At 48.0% G+C, this 14,632-nt stretch overlaps 1 protein-coding gene across 3 annotated transcripts; it reads left to right on the forward strand.

Annotated features, from left to right (window-relative positions):
• The first annotated feature begins 89 nt into the window (after positions 1-89).
• Positions 90-11,921, forward strand: RBM23 (RNA binding motif protein 23). Of its 3 annotated transcripts, XM_028114826.2 has the most exons (14): positions 90-171; positions 5,034-5,109; positions 5,916-6,016; positions 6,708-6,755; positions 6,868-7,041; positions 7,300-7,353; positions 7,510-7,627; positions 7,733-7,885; positions 7,971-8,108; positions 8,513-8,578; positions 10,055-10,250; positions 10,342-10,461; positions 10,555-10,639; positions 10,723-11,921. In XM_028114826.2, the coding sequence occupies exons 2-14, from the start codon at positions 5,044-5,046 to the stop codon at positions 10,724-10,726; spliced, it is 1,323 nt and encodes a 440-aa protein (XP_027970627.1). In that variant the 5' UTR covers positions 90-171; positions 5,034-5,043; the 3' UTR covers positions 10,727-11,921. The 3 variants fall into 3 exon arrangements, with proteins under 3 accessions (XP_027970627.1, XP_027970630.1, XP_027970628.1); XM_028114829.2 differs by having other exon boundaries at positions 10,555-11,921; XM_028114827.2 differs by having other exon boundaries at positions 10,055-10,214; positions 10,555-11,921.
• Positions 11,922-14,632: the final 2,711 nt, after the last annotated feature.

The following is a 14,632-nucleotide window of genomic DNA, read 5'->3' on the forward strand; positions in this document are numbered from 1 at the left end:
GGAAAGTTCTGGAAGACCGCGGAGCTGCCGCCATTTTGCGGGAAGACGAGCAGCTGCGGCTGCGGTGCTGCTTTTACTGCTGAGACTCTGGAAAATATCCGTGCTTCGCGTCCCCAATACACCCAAAGGAACGGCGGAAACCGGGACCCCGCCCGCGGGGACCCGGAACTGGTGAGAAACCCCGAAACCCGGTCCCCCCGCGACGTCACCTATGCGTGACGTTGCCGCACGGCGCCGCCCCCTGACGTCACAGGCAGAAAATGGCGTCAAGAGCAGAATTAGGCAAACTTAAGAAAATATTTTTGTTTACTTTGGTCTGGAAGTGTTCGCTCCCTCAGTGTAGCCCGCTGGCATGACTTTAGGGCTCGGCATCCTCGTGGCCGTATCTCTTAAAGATGAAGATGCTGTCTCAAGGATCCCAGTGACCGATCTCTTAACAGGTCCCCGCAGCCCTGACGTTTAGGGTCGCCCGTACTGGCGCGGGGAAGGGGGGAGCATCGACCCACCGCGGTCTGAGAGGGCTCGCAGGATGGATTTTCAGCTCTTAGTGCCACCACTCCGAGAGAGGTTAGACACTAAGACACTGAGGTTAGACTAAACTGAGACACTGAGACAGACTTCTCAATCTTCAGGCTTTGGAAGACTCCTGTTCATTGTGTTGGCCTCTGGGCTTTTCCCTGGTTCCTCCTTTTGACCACACGTTCCGTGGCGGTACAGGAGTATAGTGAGGCCACATAAGGGTTGTAGCATTGGGACTGACCCTCGCAGGGACGGTGCGAATCGGTTACTCATAGGACCATTTTTTAAAGTGTAGCCTTGGCTTGTTAAACAGCAGGAATGTATTTTACCTTTCTCATTGTTCCTATTCTTAATAAGCTGCCTTCAATTTGGAGGTGTTTGTGCCCAGCTCTGTGACTGGACCCATCACCCCCTGAGACTCAGCATGTGGTGACTTTTGCCTGAACTGAGCTGACAGTGGTTCTTCACTCTCCTTTGTCCCTTTAGCAGTGAGGCCTAAGTGCTTGTTGGGGTCTTGACTATGCTATGACAAAGTCCAGACCCTTGTGTGATTGTGGGCCCACCCCTAAGGCAGTTTTTGGAGCAGGGATGGAAGAAGGCTCTATAGTTTTTTAGTGCATGGGATTGATGGACTTTGACCCTTAATATAGAACATGGGAAGAGTTTGAAAACTGCCAACTTGAAAATGCATAGTGTTTGGGACTTTACTGCTTCTAGGACATCTGAAAAGATACACCAAATCGAGTGAGATTGCAAGTTTCAAAATGTGCTCGTGTTCTGTATGTCCGTGCTTAAATAGATTCATTCATTTCTGAGTACCTGAGTGAAAACTTTACTCCATACGTGGTGGCTCATATGTCAACTTGAGTGAAAGTTTTTGTGCATGTGTTAAGTGAATCCTATCCTGTACTAGCAGTCAACAAAGAGTAATGATTTAAATCAGAAGCATTTCATTTGGGGAGGAAAAAGTAGATTTTAAAAAATAAAGAGGAGTTGTATGACATTTAGAAAACTTGTATAGACTTGGCACCTGGCTGGCTCAGTTGGAGAGCATAGGACTCTTGACCTCGGGGTTGTGAATTCTAGCACCATGTTGGATGTAGAGATTACTTAAATAAATAAATACTTTTAGAGAAAAAAAAGAAAAACTTGCATTGACTTGGCAGGTAAAATGACTGGAAAGAACAGAAATTGTAGATTGAAACCTTTTATTTTTAAAAACCATTTTTCCACAATCAAATAGTATTACAATAAGTTTGGTCCTGATATTTTGAAGTATATGCTGCTTCATATCTAGAAGCCACATAATAAGGTGTGACTAATGGGACTAATGCTTTTGATAAACCTTTCAGGATAGTAGTAATTCCTTAGATGAGTGTGTATTTAAAGTAGACATCTTGCGGGGGGCGGTGCCTCAGTGGCTCCGTCGGTTAAGCGGCTGCCTTTGGCTCAGGTCATGATCCCGGGGTCCTGGGATGGAGCCTTGCAAGCGGGGAGCCTGCTTCTCCCTCTCCCTCTGTCTCCCAGCTTGTGCTCTCACTCTGTCAAATAAATTTAAAAAAATAATTTTTTTAAAATAAAAAATAAAAGTAGACATCTTGGGTCCCCTAGCTGGCTCAGTCAGTAGAATTTGAGACTCTTGATCTGAGGGGTTGTAAATTCAAGTACCACGTTGGAGGTAGAGAATATTTAAAAACAAAATCTTAAAAAAACCAAAAACTGGACATCTCGGTCCAGTTGTGTACTCTTCTTTTTAAAAATTTAAGGCTGAGGGCGCCTGGGTGGCTCAGTTGGTTAAGCGACTGCCTTCGGCTCAGGTCATGATCCTGGAGTCCCGGAATCGAGTCCCGCATCGGGCTCCCTGCTCGGCAGGGAGTCTGCTTCTCCCTCTGACCCTCTCTCCCTCATGTGCGCGCTCTCTCTCTCTCTCATTCTTTCTCTCAAATAAATAAATAAAATCTTTAAAAAAAATTTAAGGCTGAATTATAAAGTACAGGAGAGGTAACCTGATAGAATTGGTAAGACGTTAGACTTTGGGTCAGAAGACCTTAATCAAGAGTCAGCACCTCCATTTAAGCTTTGTGATTCTGGGCAGTTCACAAAACCTCAGTTTTTTCATCGTGCATTGGACCTGATAGCTGCTTGTAGCATATGTTACCTTTGATTGTTAAATAAATGTACGGTGTTATTATGATGAATGATTGAGTTCACTGTTTTTATTTTAAGATTTTATTTTTAAGTAATTTGTACACTCAACATGGGGTTGGAATGCACAACCCTGAGATCAGGAGTCGTAAGGTCTACCGACTGAGCCAGCCAGGCGCCCCAAGTTCACTGGTTCTTAGACACACCTATTTGATTTTGATTTGGTTTCCATTTTAAGTCTTAAATTTGGCTCCAGGTAATTTTTGTTTTGCTCTTTCCAAGAATCTTGTCTCTGTAACAGGTTTAGTGCAGTACCTAGCAATATTAGGTACTGTAGGAGTGATTAGTCATATTTTTATATTACTTATTTTATATTAGTTATTACTTTTGTACTCCTGTTTTTTTCTTAAATCACCAAAATAGGCTATGGGCTCTAAAGTATAAAATAAGTAATATTTTTATATTACTTTTTGTTATTACTTTTTGTACTCCTGTTTTATTCTTTTTTTTTTAAGATTTTATTTATTTATTTATTTGAGAGAGAATGAGAGGGAGAGAGAGCATGAGAGGGGGGAGGGTCAGAGGGAGAAGCAGACTCCCGCTGAGCAGGGAGCCCGATGCGGGACTCGATCCTGGGACTCCGGGATCATGACCTGAGCTGAAGGCAGTCGCTTAACCAACTGAGCCTCCCAAGCGCCCTCCTGTTTTATTCTTAAATCACCAAAATAGGCTATAGGACAGCATCAGTGGATGATGCATTAGCTGCTTTAAAGAGGACAAAGGTATTGCACAGAAATTCTTCAGATTAGTTGGAGGTTTTTTTTTGTTTTTTGGTCAGCTTTATTGAGGTATAATTGACATAAAATAAAGCTGTCCACATTAAGGTGTACAGTTTGATGGGTTTTGATGTTTAAATACCCATGAAACCATTACCGCCAAAAGTTTCTTCTGCCCTTTTGTAATCCTTTCTTCCTAGCCCCTCTCCACCTCCTCCTATCCCTAGGCAACCACTGATCTGCTTTCTGCCAGTACAGTTTGGTTTACATTTCTTGGCATTTTTTCCTATAAATGGAAGCACAGAGTATATTTTTGTCTTACTTCCTTCACTCAGCATAATTATTTTAAGATTCATGTGTGTTGTGTATATTGGTAATTCCAGACCAATATTTTTTGAATAATTTATTCTATTGACTTTGTTTGATGTCTTGTTTTTCTTTCTTCTTTTTAAGATTTTATTTATGGGGGCTGCCTGGGTGGCTCAGTCGGTTAAGCGGCTGCCTTCGGCTCAGGTCACGATCCCAGAGTCCTGGGATCAAGCCCCACGTCGGGCTCCCTGCTCAGTGGAGAGACTGCTTCTCCTTCTCCCTCTGCCTGCCTCTCTGCCTACTTGTGCTCTCTGTCAAATACATAAATAAATAAATAATCTTTAAAAAAAAAAGATTTTATTTATGTATTTGACAGAGCTCGAGTGCGTGCACAAGCAGGGTGAGCGGCAGGCAGAGGGAGAGGGAGAAGCAGGCTTCCCGCTGAGCAGGGAGCCGAGCAGGGGCTCTATCCCAGGACCCTGGGATCATGACCTGAGCTAAAGGCAGACATAACTGACTGAGCCACCCAGGTGCCCCGATATCTTCTGGGTTTCTTTTATTATTATTACTATTTTTTTATTTGATGGGCCTGAGGTGGACAGACTTGGGAAAGATGATTGCTAGGTGTGAACGCTTGGGGAGGCAGGAGGTCTTACCCTTCCTACCTGGACAGGCTTCCAGGTAGAATTGGTTAATCCTGTCTTAATCGTTATCTTTCTGAGTTACCTGAATTCTAGTTGGTGTTATATGGGAAATGCTTAGCGATGAGTCCCCTAATTACTGATGTTTGTGTGGGGGATGTGGGGAAGAGCTTAGGGCAGATCTGCATTCTGGTGTTGTTTTGTCTTGTTCCTGATTTTTAGTCTTACATCCTTACCTTTTTATTGGAAATATGTGCTCATTTCTATGATTTAAGTTTAAACCAGTTATTTATACAGAATTTTGAACTGTAGAATGGAGGCCTAGTGTCCATTGTCAAGTGAATAGTAATTTTGAATGCCAACACTTTTTCTTCACAAGACAGGGTCTGTATTGTATTTTGTTTCTATCTAGATATTTTCCTTCTAGACACTTTACCTTTTCGAAGCCACAGAGCAAAACTAGTTCAGAATTAAAATGTGCAAAAATAAACCTAGAGTAAGCAACAACCAGGAAGATCCCTGTGGAATTCAAGAAACAAAACTGTATTTTCTCAAGTCTATGTCTTGGAGAAGGAAGGGAATGTGGGGTGCCAGAAGGGGAGGAAAAATATGAGGTTCTTACATATCCACGTCCTGTCTTCAGGTCTGCTACGATGGCGTCCGATGACTTTGATATAGTGATTGAGGCCATGCTGGAGGCTCCCTATAAAAAAGAGGAGGTAATATTCCCCATCTCACTGCTGGAATTGGGTTAGTAAGAAGAAGCAGTTATAGATCATCAGTTTCAATACTTTGTAAATTCTTTTTTTTTTTAAGACTTTATTTATGTGAGAGAGAGAGAATGAGAGAGAGAGAGAGCATTAGAGGCGGGAGGGTCAGAGGGAGAAGCAGACTCCCTGCTGAGCAGGGAGCCCAATGCAGGACTCGATCCTGGGACCCCAGGATCACAACCTGAGCTGAAGGCAGTTGCTTAACCAACTGAGCCACCCAGGCGCGCCAATACTTTGTAAATTCTTTTTCCCTGCTTGTTTATTATGTATCGTGGCTATTCGTGAAAGTCATAGTTTTTAGTAAGCCCCACTCTCCAGCTTCCATACTCAGAGGCATGCTCGCAGAGACGGTCCCAAAGCTGGGGCAAGGAGCGGGAGGAGGTGGGGGGGGTAGAATGTGCTGGGAATAAGTGCTTTGCTCAGAGCTCTCAATGACCCAGTAGAAAGTCAGTGTATCTCAGACCTAAGTAATTTCTCACTCTCCTGGGAAATGGATGTCAGTGGAACAAATGTTGGGTAGCTCAAGTTTTGACATCAAAATCTGTCACTCTGAGCTCTTTTTTTGGGTGGTTTCCTTCCTTCCTTCTTACTCCCTTTGTTAGGAGATCCAGGTGCTCAGAAACTGGCTAGATAATTGTGAACTTTGATTTCACAAGCTTTCTTCTCTGTCCATTTTTGTTCTTTTGTTGCCCAATGGAATGTGTATGTGTCTACCACCTTATACGTGGTGACATTTTTCCTGGCAACCCCCCCAGGATGAACAGCAAAGGAAAGAGGTTAAAAAAGATGGCCCTAGCAACACCAGCATGAGCAGTACCAGCACCAGTGGGAGCAGCGCCAGTGGGGAGGCAAGCAAGTAAGTGTGGCATGAGGAAGTGGGTCGGCAACTTGGGCAAGGGAAGCAACTGCGTCCATCGGAGAAACAGCCAGAGCAGGGAGGTGGTTGCCTGGAAGACTGCTCATTTTTAGTGATGGCTCTACTGGGTCCTGGGAATCATGGTGTCTTGGTTTAATGATCTTCTAGTCTTCACATTCCAGCATAGACTTGTGGCTCTGTTCTAGCATCATTCTGTTTCAATTGAATAAAATAGCCAGGGGACCCCTGATTTGGAAACAGCAGCTTTTGCTGGGCTTCGGGAGGAAATGGCCACTTCAGAAGCCTGACAGCATTCAGGGCTGTGTGCAAGTTGGTATTGCTGTGAACTCCTGCCAGGTCATCTTGGGCTCTTTGGTCTTTTTTTTTTTTTTTTTTTTAAGATGTTATTTATTTATTTGACAGAGAGACACAGCGAGAGAGGGAACACAAGCGGGGGGAGTGGCAAAGGGAGAAGCAGGCTTCCTGCCGAGCAGGGAGCCCGATGTGGGGCTGGATCCCAGGACCCCGGGATCATGACCTGAGCTGAAGGCAGATGCTTAAGACTGAGCCACTGAGGCGCCCCGGGCTCTTTGGTCTTTTACTGCTGTTCCACCCTCGCCTTTCCGTCGTTCTTTTTCCTTGGGGGAGAGAAGACCTTCTTGATAATAAGAATTTATCCCCTCCTTCACAGGAAGAAGAGGAGTCGGAGCCATAGTAAAAGCAGGGATAGAAAGCGCAGGTCAGTAGTTCTGGGGGCTTTCGGGAATTACTCTAAATGGGAGAGCTATCCCTTGGAGTCTGGAAGAGGTTGGTTTGCCCTTTAGCAAACTCAGTAGTGCCTTGCACTGTAGCCGCAGTCGGGAGCGGGACCGGCACAGGCGGAGAAGCAGTCGGAGCCGAAGTCGAGACCGGCAGCGTCGCCACCGCAGCCGGAGCCGGGACCGGCGGCACAGCAGTGAGACACGCAGTCGGGACCGGCGGCGTGAGGACCGCGTGCGCTACAGGAGCCCGCCGCTTGCCGCTGGGTATCGCCTCTTGCTCATATGATGATGGCCTTTGTGTTGGGGTCTGGGTAAACACCCTGCGCTGTGGTTCCTGCCTGTGGGTGCTCAAAACCTGATGCGGCGGGCAGGAGACTCTGGTACTGGAGGGGTGGTGTTGACAATTCCCACGTGAGATGAGGTGCTGGGATCAGGTTTTCTCGTGCCGGAAGACCAAGCATTGGACCAACGCGGGTGAAATCAGATGACGCGATTTTCCGTTTGTCGTTCTCTGTTCCATAGGCGCAGGTACGCGCACAGTAAGAGTCCTCATTTCAAAGAAAAGAGCCCGGTCAGGTGAGTTGATAGTGAACACTCTTCCAGGGATCGTGAGGTATGACTAGAAAGCCGTTTGAGCCAGAATACAGGAATGTGTGGTACTGGAGGGGGAGCTGGAGAACAATAACCATGTATCGGGAGTGGGCGTCTCACCAGATGGCACTCGCTCTTCAGGGAGCCCATTGATAATCTGAGTCCCGAGGAACGTGATGCCCGCACGGTTTTCTGTATGCAGTTAGCTGCCCGCATTCGGCCTCGGGACTTGGAGGACTTTTTCTCTGCTGTCGGCAAGGTAACCTCCCCCCCCCCCCCCCGCCTTAGCTTTCTCCCATGTATAGCTATCTTCTGTCCATTCTCCTTTATGCCCAACTCAGGATTTCCTTCTTACCCTGGCTAGGTTCGTGATGTCCGAATCATCTCCGATCGGAACTCCCGGCGTTCTAAGGGCATCGCCTACGTGGAATTCTGTGAAATCCAGTCTGTGCCACTGGCCATTGGGCTGACTGGGCAACGGCTGCTTGGAGTGCCCATCATTGTCCAGGCTTCACAGGTGAGCAAGTTGCAAAGCTGACATGAGCAGATGGCCTTGGAGGGAGGGGGTGTGGGATGCAATCTATCGGTTCCTCCTCACCTAGGCTGAGAAAAACCGACTGGCAGCCATGGCCAACAACCTGCAGAAGGGCAACAGCGGGCCAATGCGCCTCTATGTGGGCTCCCTGCACTTCAATATCACGGAGGACATGCTCCGGGGCATCTTTGAGCCCTTCGGCAAAGTGAGTAGAAAGTGATGGAAAACTCTGAAGGGAATTGGAGAAAGTGGGGAGGGTGAGCCTATCTCTTTGTTCTGCCTGACTGCGATTAACCCACTGCGTCCGTCAGAACGAGCGGATGGGTTCGTGCCGGCAAAGTTAGGCTCCATCTTCATATTCAGAGTGCTCAGTATGCAGATAAGTTAGGCACCGTGAACTCAAATAATGGGGTCCAGGTTCAGTAAGATGAGCCAGGAGAGGTGTTTTAGAAAGAGGTGGCCTTTGTCTCTTTTTAAAGAGAAGATTTGGAGAGTTAGAACTGTTAGAGATAGAGGTACAAAGTTAGAGGTAGTTAGAACTGTCAGGCAGGAAAGATCAAAGGTGCGGGTTAGCCCAAAGATTGCTAATAATTTCTCTCTCTTATACAGATTGATAATATTGTCCTGATGAAGGACTCAGATACAGGCCGTTCTAAAGGTTATGGTTTCATTACGGTGAGTCTCTGGTCTTTAACTTTTGAATTTCAGTGTGGGTTTGTCCACTTGTCTGATTTTGCAGCTTAGCTTCATCCTCCTCCTTTAGGAACTGTCTAAATGACCCATAAGCCCTGGTGCCTGAAGCCTGGACTAGCCTTCTGCCCCTTGAGATGAGTGCATTGCTTGAGATCTTGGCTTTGCTCCTGCACACTGTCAGTGGCCCTGGTATGGGTGTGTCCAGGAGTTCAACCAGCTTCCCTGGTGCCGCAACTTGCTCTTTGGGTAATAGAAATGATTTCAGGCTGCAGCTAAAAGGTTGGGGGCATGAGGGAGGTTAGGTGTGGGCTTTTATAGACATAGTATGTTTTCACGGTTGGAGCAGGAATAGGGATTTATTTATTTTTTCTGACACTACCCCATCTGAAGCAGTTTCTCCATTGAGAAGTATCTTTATGTTCAGAGACCGCTATAGGGAGAATAGCGAGGCCACGTCTTCCCTTTTCCTGACACTCCCAACAAAATTGCTTCCAGTTCCCATAACTGGTTCTTCTAGCCCTGTGTGACTCTAGGCTGAGGACTGGCTGCCGGCCACAGAGTCTCATAGAAGCTGATATTTTCTAGGTTCAGTCTAGGCAGCATACACCCCCCGCAGTTGCCTGCAGGGCAGAGGGGAGATAGGTTGTGTTCTACCAGGGGTATTGCTCATCTCAGAAGCATCCAGTAAAGGCAGGCCACCACCTACACCACCTGCCTAGGAATTGTCAGTACCACGTGCCAGGCCCTAGGGCAGATGCTACCAGAGGAAACAAAGCCAGACCTGGTGTTCATGGTGGCAAGTACTTCTAACTCCTTGGTGACTCAGACGCAGAAAACCTTTTGTGAGGCTTTTTTGCCCTTGTGCTGCCACCTTTTCGGTCAATACCCTTGTTGACACTTCAACAGCACACTGGAATCTTCTCTATACCAGGCTGCTCTGGTGCTGCTGGGCGGTAGAGATCTCTGACCAGCAGCACTGGTGGAGGCATAGGGGTGGGGTGCAGTCTTGCTCTCCATGCCAGGGTGCACTCCCTCCTACGGCTGGGCTCTGGAGTCCCAGATTCCTACTTCTTGATTGAGAATTGAAACTGACTAGTCCGAAGGGCTGAAATTAGAAAAGCCCAGGAACCTTGATTCTCAGGCTGTCTTTCTTCCATTGATATGCTTATTTGTGAAGCAGCATGTAAGGGTAGGCCACCCTATAGATAACAGATTTTTGCATTATTAGGTTCTCAGTGGAGCTGGAAGTTGGAAGTGATTGCCATTGAGTCAGTTGGAAAAGGTCCTTTTCACATGATCATTTTGGGGGGATGGGGGTCACAGTCCCTGGGACAGAACAGTTTGTGCCACAGTGAGCATGCAGTTAACTGGGGTAGCAGGACTAGGCGGTGGTGGCAGGGCGTTGTGAGCGTGTCCGTGGCCAGGAAGTGACTGGTACACGGCCTGGGTTTCTTGTAGTTCTCAGACTCCGAGTGTGCCCGGCGGGCCCTGGAACAGCTGAATGGCTTCGAGCTTGCTGGTCGACCTATGCGAGTTGGCCATGTGACCGAGCGACTGGATGGTGGCACAGACATCACTTTTCCGGATGGGGACCAGGAGCTGGATCTGGGATCTGCAGGTGGACGTTTGCAGCTTGTGGCCAAATTGGCAGAAGGTGGAGAGAGTTTCTCTGCAGAGTGAAGAACGTGGGGTGGAATCTTAGATCAGGAGTTGGGACTTAACACCAACTTCTCTTTCCCTTTTAGGCTCCGGAATCCAGTTGCCTACCACAGCTGCTGCTGCTGCCGCTGCTGCCCAGGCTGCTGCTGCCTTGCAACTGAATGGGACGGTTCCCTTGGGGGCCCTGAACCCTGCGGCTCTGACTGGTAGACTTGGACTTGGGAAAGGGAAGAGGGGTTGGGGCCTGGAAAGAGGGAATGCTCTGTGCTCACTAACTCGTCGTGCCTCTCTCTCTGCAGCTCTGAGTCCAGCCCTGAACCTCGCCTCCCAGGCAATCGCCTCCCAGTGCTTCCAGCTTTCTAGCCTCTTTACCCCTCAGACCATGTGAGTCTCAGGGTCTGGCTCCGTTTAGTCTTTGGTTATTTTCTTTCCTTTAGCTTCCCCTGGATCTCTTCTCCTTGCCATAGGTAAGTCAGTGGTATGGTACGCTGCCTCCCTGCGTCTCTGGGTCCTGCCGCTCCCGTCTCCACATCGACCTCTCCATGGCCCCTTCTCCATTTTGTGGACCCAAGCCATCCTGAGCGCATGGACGTGGGCTCTGTGGGAATTGGGGCCACCCTTGGACTCGAGAAGGGCTCCTGCCCAGGGCCCCATTGGGAACGGACTCTGCTGAGCAAAGCCACTAGTCGAAGAGGACAGAATCTGCACCTGTTGAACACCCGTTTCTCCGCGTATGTTGTCTTCTGGGATGACCTTCATTGCTCTTTCCAACCACCTCTTGGTGATTCCTCGATTCCTCCCCCGTTGGGAAGGCCATAGAGCAGTAACTGAAGGAACTAACCTCTCTCCGCTTCCTATACCTTTTCCCTACAGTCTGTTGAGGAAAACCCTTAAGATCTCTGGTCCAAGAGGACTTTGGAGTTTGGGGTTGGGGGCAGTGAACCTTGAAGGTGTTGGCTTGCTGCTGCACAGGCCTGGAAGATAGCATGGACATGCGCATTGTGAAGCCTGCCTTAAGCCTCAGCCTGGGGCCAGAACCGCATCTTGCTGGGAGGTGTGGGAGCGATCTGTCCTGCCAGTGTCCTGCCAGGCATTTTGGATGGCTTAGGGCTGGGGCTTTCAGGAGTTCAGTGAAAGGTGGGATACCTTTCCAGTATCTTCCATCTTCCTTTGTACAGTTGTCCTTCCTCCCAGGTCCTTCCTGTGGCGCAGGGTGGAAGGACGGAGAGGAGGCTGCTACTCTCTACCATTTCCCATGTGCCTCTACCGTGGGCTCAACCCCAGCTGTTAAAGCTGCTCCTGGGCACATGTGAGCCCTTTTCACTGGATTTTATACCCTTGTGTCTGTGTACATAAAATATATATGTATATGTATGTGTGTATATGTATGTGCGCACACACATGCATACGTACACACACACGTGCATATATACATACAGACTTTGTATAAAAGGCAAGCTCCACTATTGTGGTGGCTGCTGCCCATGTGTGTGTGGTCTCTGTCCGTTGGTGTGTCTGATGTTAATAACTTCTCATGAGCCAAAACCGTGAATGGTTCTAGGGATATAAAACATTTGTAATGCCTTTATGTTTTTTCCCTTTATTTTAATTTTGTTTTATCTAACCTTCCTTAGAAATTAAAATGGACAGAAGACACACACCTGGATGGAGTTCCCCATCTGTCTGCATTATACTCTCAGTCCTGTGGGTCTCTTCCATATGTCTTCATCTTAACTATTCCCCCCCCCCCCGCCATCTTAAATATTTCCAAACCTACCTTGTCACTGGACACACTAACAGGCTGTCTCTGCGCCTAAGGACAGATCTTGTCTTTCCACCAGATGGCAGTGTGACGGTAGCACATTTTGCACCTTCGGCTAGAGGTGTTTTGTGATCTTGAAGAGTTTAAGTGCCAGAGAAGCCTCCTAAGTTCACCAGTCTTACCATTAGTCTCTGTACCCGCCTTTGACCCTTTTGTAACGGAACTCCCAGTCCAGTATCCAGAGAGGTTTTGGCCTTATACATCAGGGCTCTCCAGGCCTGAAGTCCGCTATTCCTCAGTCAGTCCCCTCAACTCTTGCTTTTCATATGTGACTCTGATTGGGATGACACAGGCTTGGGACCAGTGAATTCCCAGAATGCTGAGTATTCCAGGAATTGTCCTGAGGAAGGGGATGCACACATCTTCCTCTACCTGCTTTGTAAGGCTTATGACAAAGGGCCTGCCTCGTAACCTGGCTCACTAGGTAGGGACCAGCCTAGAGAAGAATGTCTGAAGTTCAGGGGCAGAGCTCTGTGGGTCTCCTCCATTCTCTACCGGTCTCTATGGCAACAGAATGTTAAGACTTTATTGTCATGCTAAAAATATGGATAATTGATGTTAGGTTTTAATTTGTCAGCTCTCAGACTTCTAAGCAGAGCGCTGGTTTTTCCGTGATACTAGCTCCTGGGGTTGCTTGTCACACTGAAGTATTAGGTACTTGGCACTTGCTTGTGGCAGAAAAGGCCACTGGGACCCAGAACTAGCTCTTGATCTCCCCTCAGCGCCGCCTGCTGCAGCCTCCTTGCTCCTGTTGCCTTTGCCGCCACCCCCACCCTTTCCCTGTCCTGGTTTGCTCTCTGGGCCTGGGGGAAGGAAAGGAGGATGCATTGTTTTTAGGTAGTAGCTGGCTAGGGCCCAGTCCCCCTATAGTTATTGATTTGGCTGCTAATGCATCCTGAAAAACAGTGTGGACCATTTTTGTTAGTTATCCTGAGGCGCTCGGGACCAGACTTCCTCAGGGCAGTCTTGAACTCCTCCAAACTATAAATACCCACAGGCTCTGCCTGCCTCCCTGCCCTCATCAGATGGGTGCCTGTCTCTGCTTGGCTTCCTTTCGTTCCCATGCCTGCCTACCTTGGCCTGCCTTCACTTTGCTTCCTTCCACCTCAGTTCTCCCCCCCCCAACCCTTCTTAGTTCCTCATACAGCCTCTTACTGGGGGAGAGACAGTGCTGGAAGTGAGGAAACATGTAAGGCAACTACTCTAGTCTAACCCATATAAGGTGACAGCATCTAGTGGGTGACAGCCAGAATCAACACATGTGACTCAGTGCCTTCTAGTTACTCATCCCTGCATTGGGGGTGGTTGGAGTAGAGAGGAGGGGGCAGCAGACAGCCTCCTAAGGTGAAGGAAACCTTCCTGAGCCTCTTTTGCCTGGGCATAGTGGCTCAGGTGTGGGTAGAGAGGCTGGCCCAGATCCTCTTCTAGCGCAGAGTTGCCCAGCTGTCCTCAGTTCTAAACAGGAGACGTTCATCTGACTTAGGCTTCTGTCTTCTCTAAGGCAGTGGTATTTCCTCCTTGTTCTTTAAACTTAACGTGTGCTTGAAATTGAGTTTTTGCCTACTTCCTTCTTACGCTCCAAACAGCCCCCAGATGTGAGTGACCAGAGGAAGCGGGGGCTTGCCCTTTGAACCTTTAGTCCTGGTGCTTATGAGGAAGGGAAAGGAGTTTTCAACTTGAAGGGAGATGGTGAACCACAGCCTCTCCTTTCTCTGTTACAGAAGCAGTGTTGTGAGAATGAGAAAGTAATAGTTGGACGGTGAGGAGAGGCTGTGCTGGCTCTGAAAAGTGGGAGGTGGTATGATGGTAATTGTCGACACTGGTGCAGGGCTGTTGCGGGTTAGGCATTGTTCTAGTCACTTGATGTGTACTGAGTTCTTAATCCTCACAACGACCCTCTGAGGTAGACTTTCACCATTTTTACTTTGCGAACAAGGAAACGGATACCCAGAGAGGGTAAGTAACCTGCCTTATGATTACACAGCAAGTTTGGGATTCCAATCCAGGCAGTCTAGCTTCAGATTCCTAGATCCTAATCTCAGCCTGCCCCTCCTGGGAGCCAAGGCCTGGGAGTTGCGTTTTCTACCTCTGTACCCAGAGGTTTCAGTATGAACTTTTCCACTTCCATTTTTTTTTTTTTTTAAGATTTTATTTGAGAGAATGAGATAGAGCATGAGAGGGGGGGAGGGTCAGAGGGAGAAGCAGACTCCCCACTGAGCGGGGAGCCCGATGCGGGACTCGATCCCCGGACTCCAGGATCATGACCTGAGCCGAAGGCAGTCGCTTAACCAACTGAGCCACCCAGGTGCCCTCCACTTCCGTGTTTGCTCATCTTGTTCTCTCTGCCCCTCTTTTGCTAGTCGGAATCCTCCCCTTTAAGACTCTGAAGCTTTGCTGGTTGATTTCCCTTTTCAGGATTCTTTGTCCTGTTACAAGTCTCATTCTACCTTTATTTACATTTCTGTATAAACTCTATTACCAGATGATTATAGCCCGATGAGGCGAGCCATAGACATGTCTTCTTCGTTATTGCTTTGCTTTGCACGTATTAGGTG

The sequence above is a fragment of the Eumetopias jubatus genome, unplaced genomic scaffold (genome assembly GCF_037043125.1).
Source record: "Eumetopias jubatus isolate StellerSeaLion01/CBP00866 unplaced genomic scaffold, mEumJub1_p1.0 scaffold_7, whole genome shotgun sequence".
Taxonomy (NCBI): domain Eukaryota; kingdom Metazoa; phylum Chordata; class Mammalia; order Carnivora; family Otariidae; genus Eumetopias; species Eumetopias jubatus.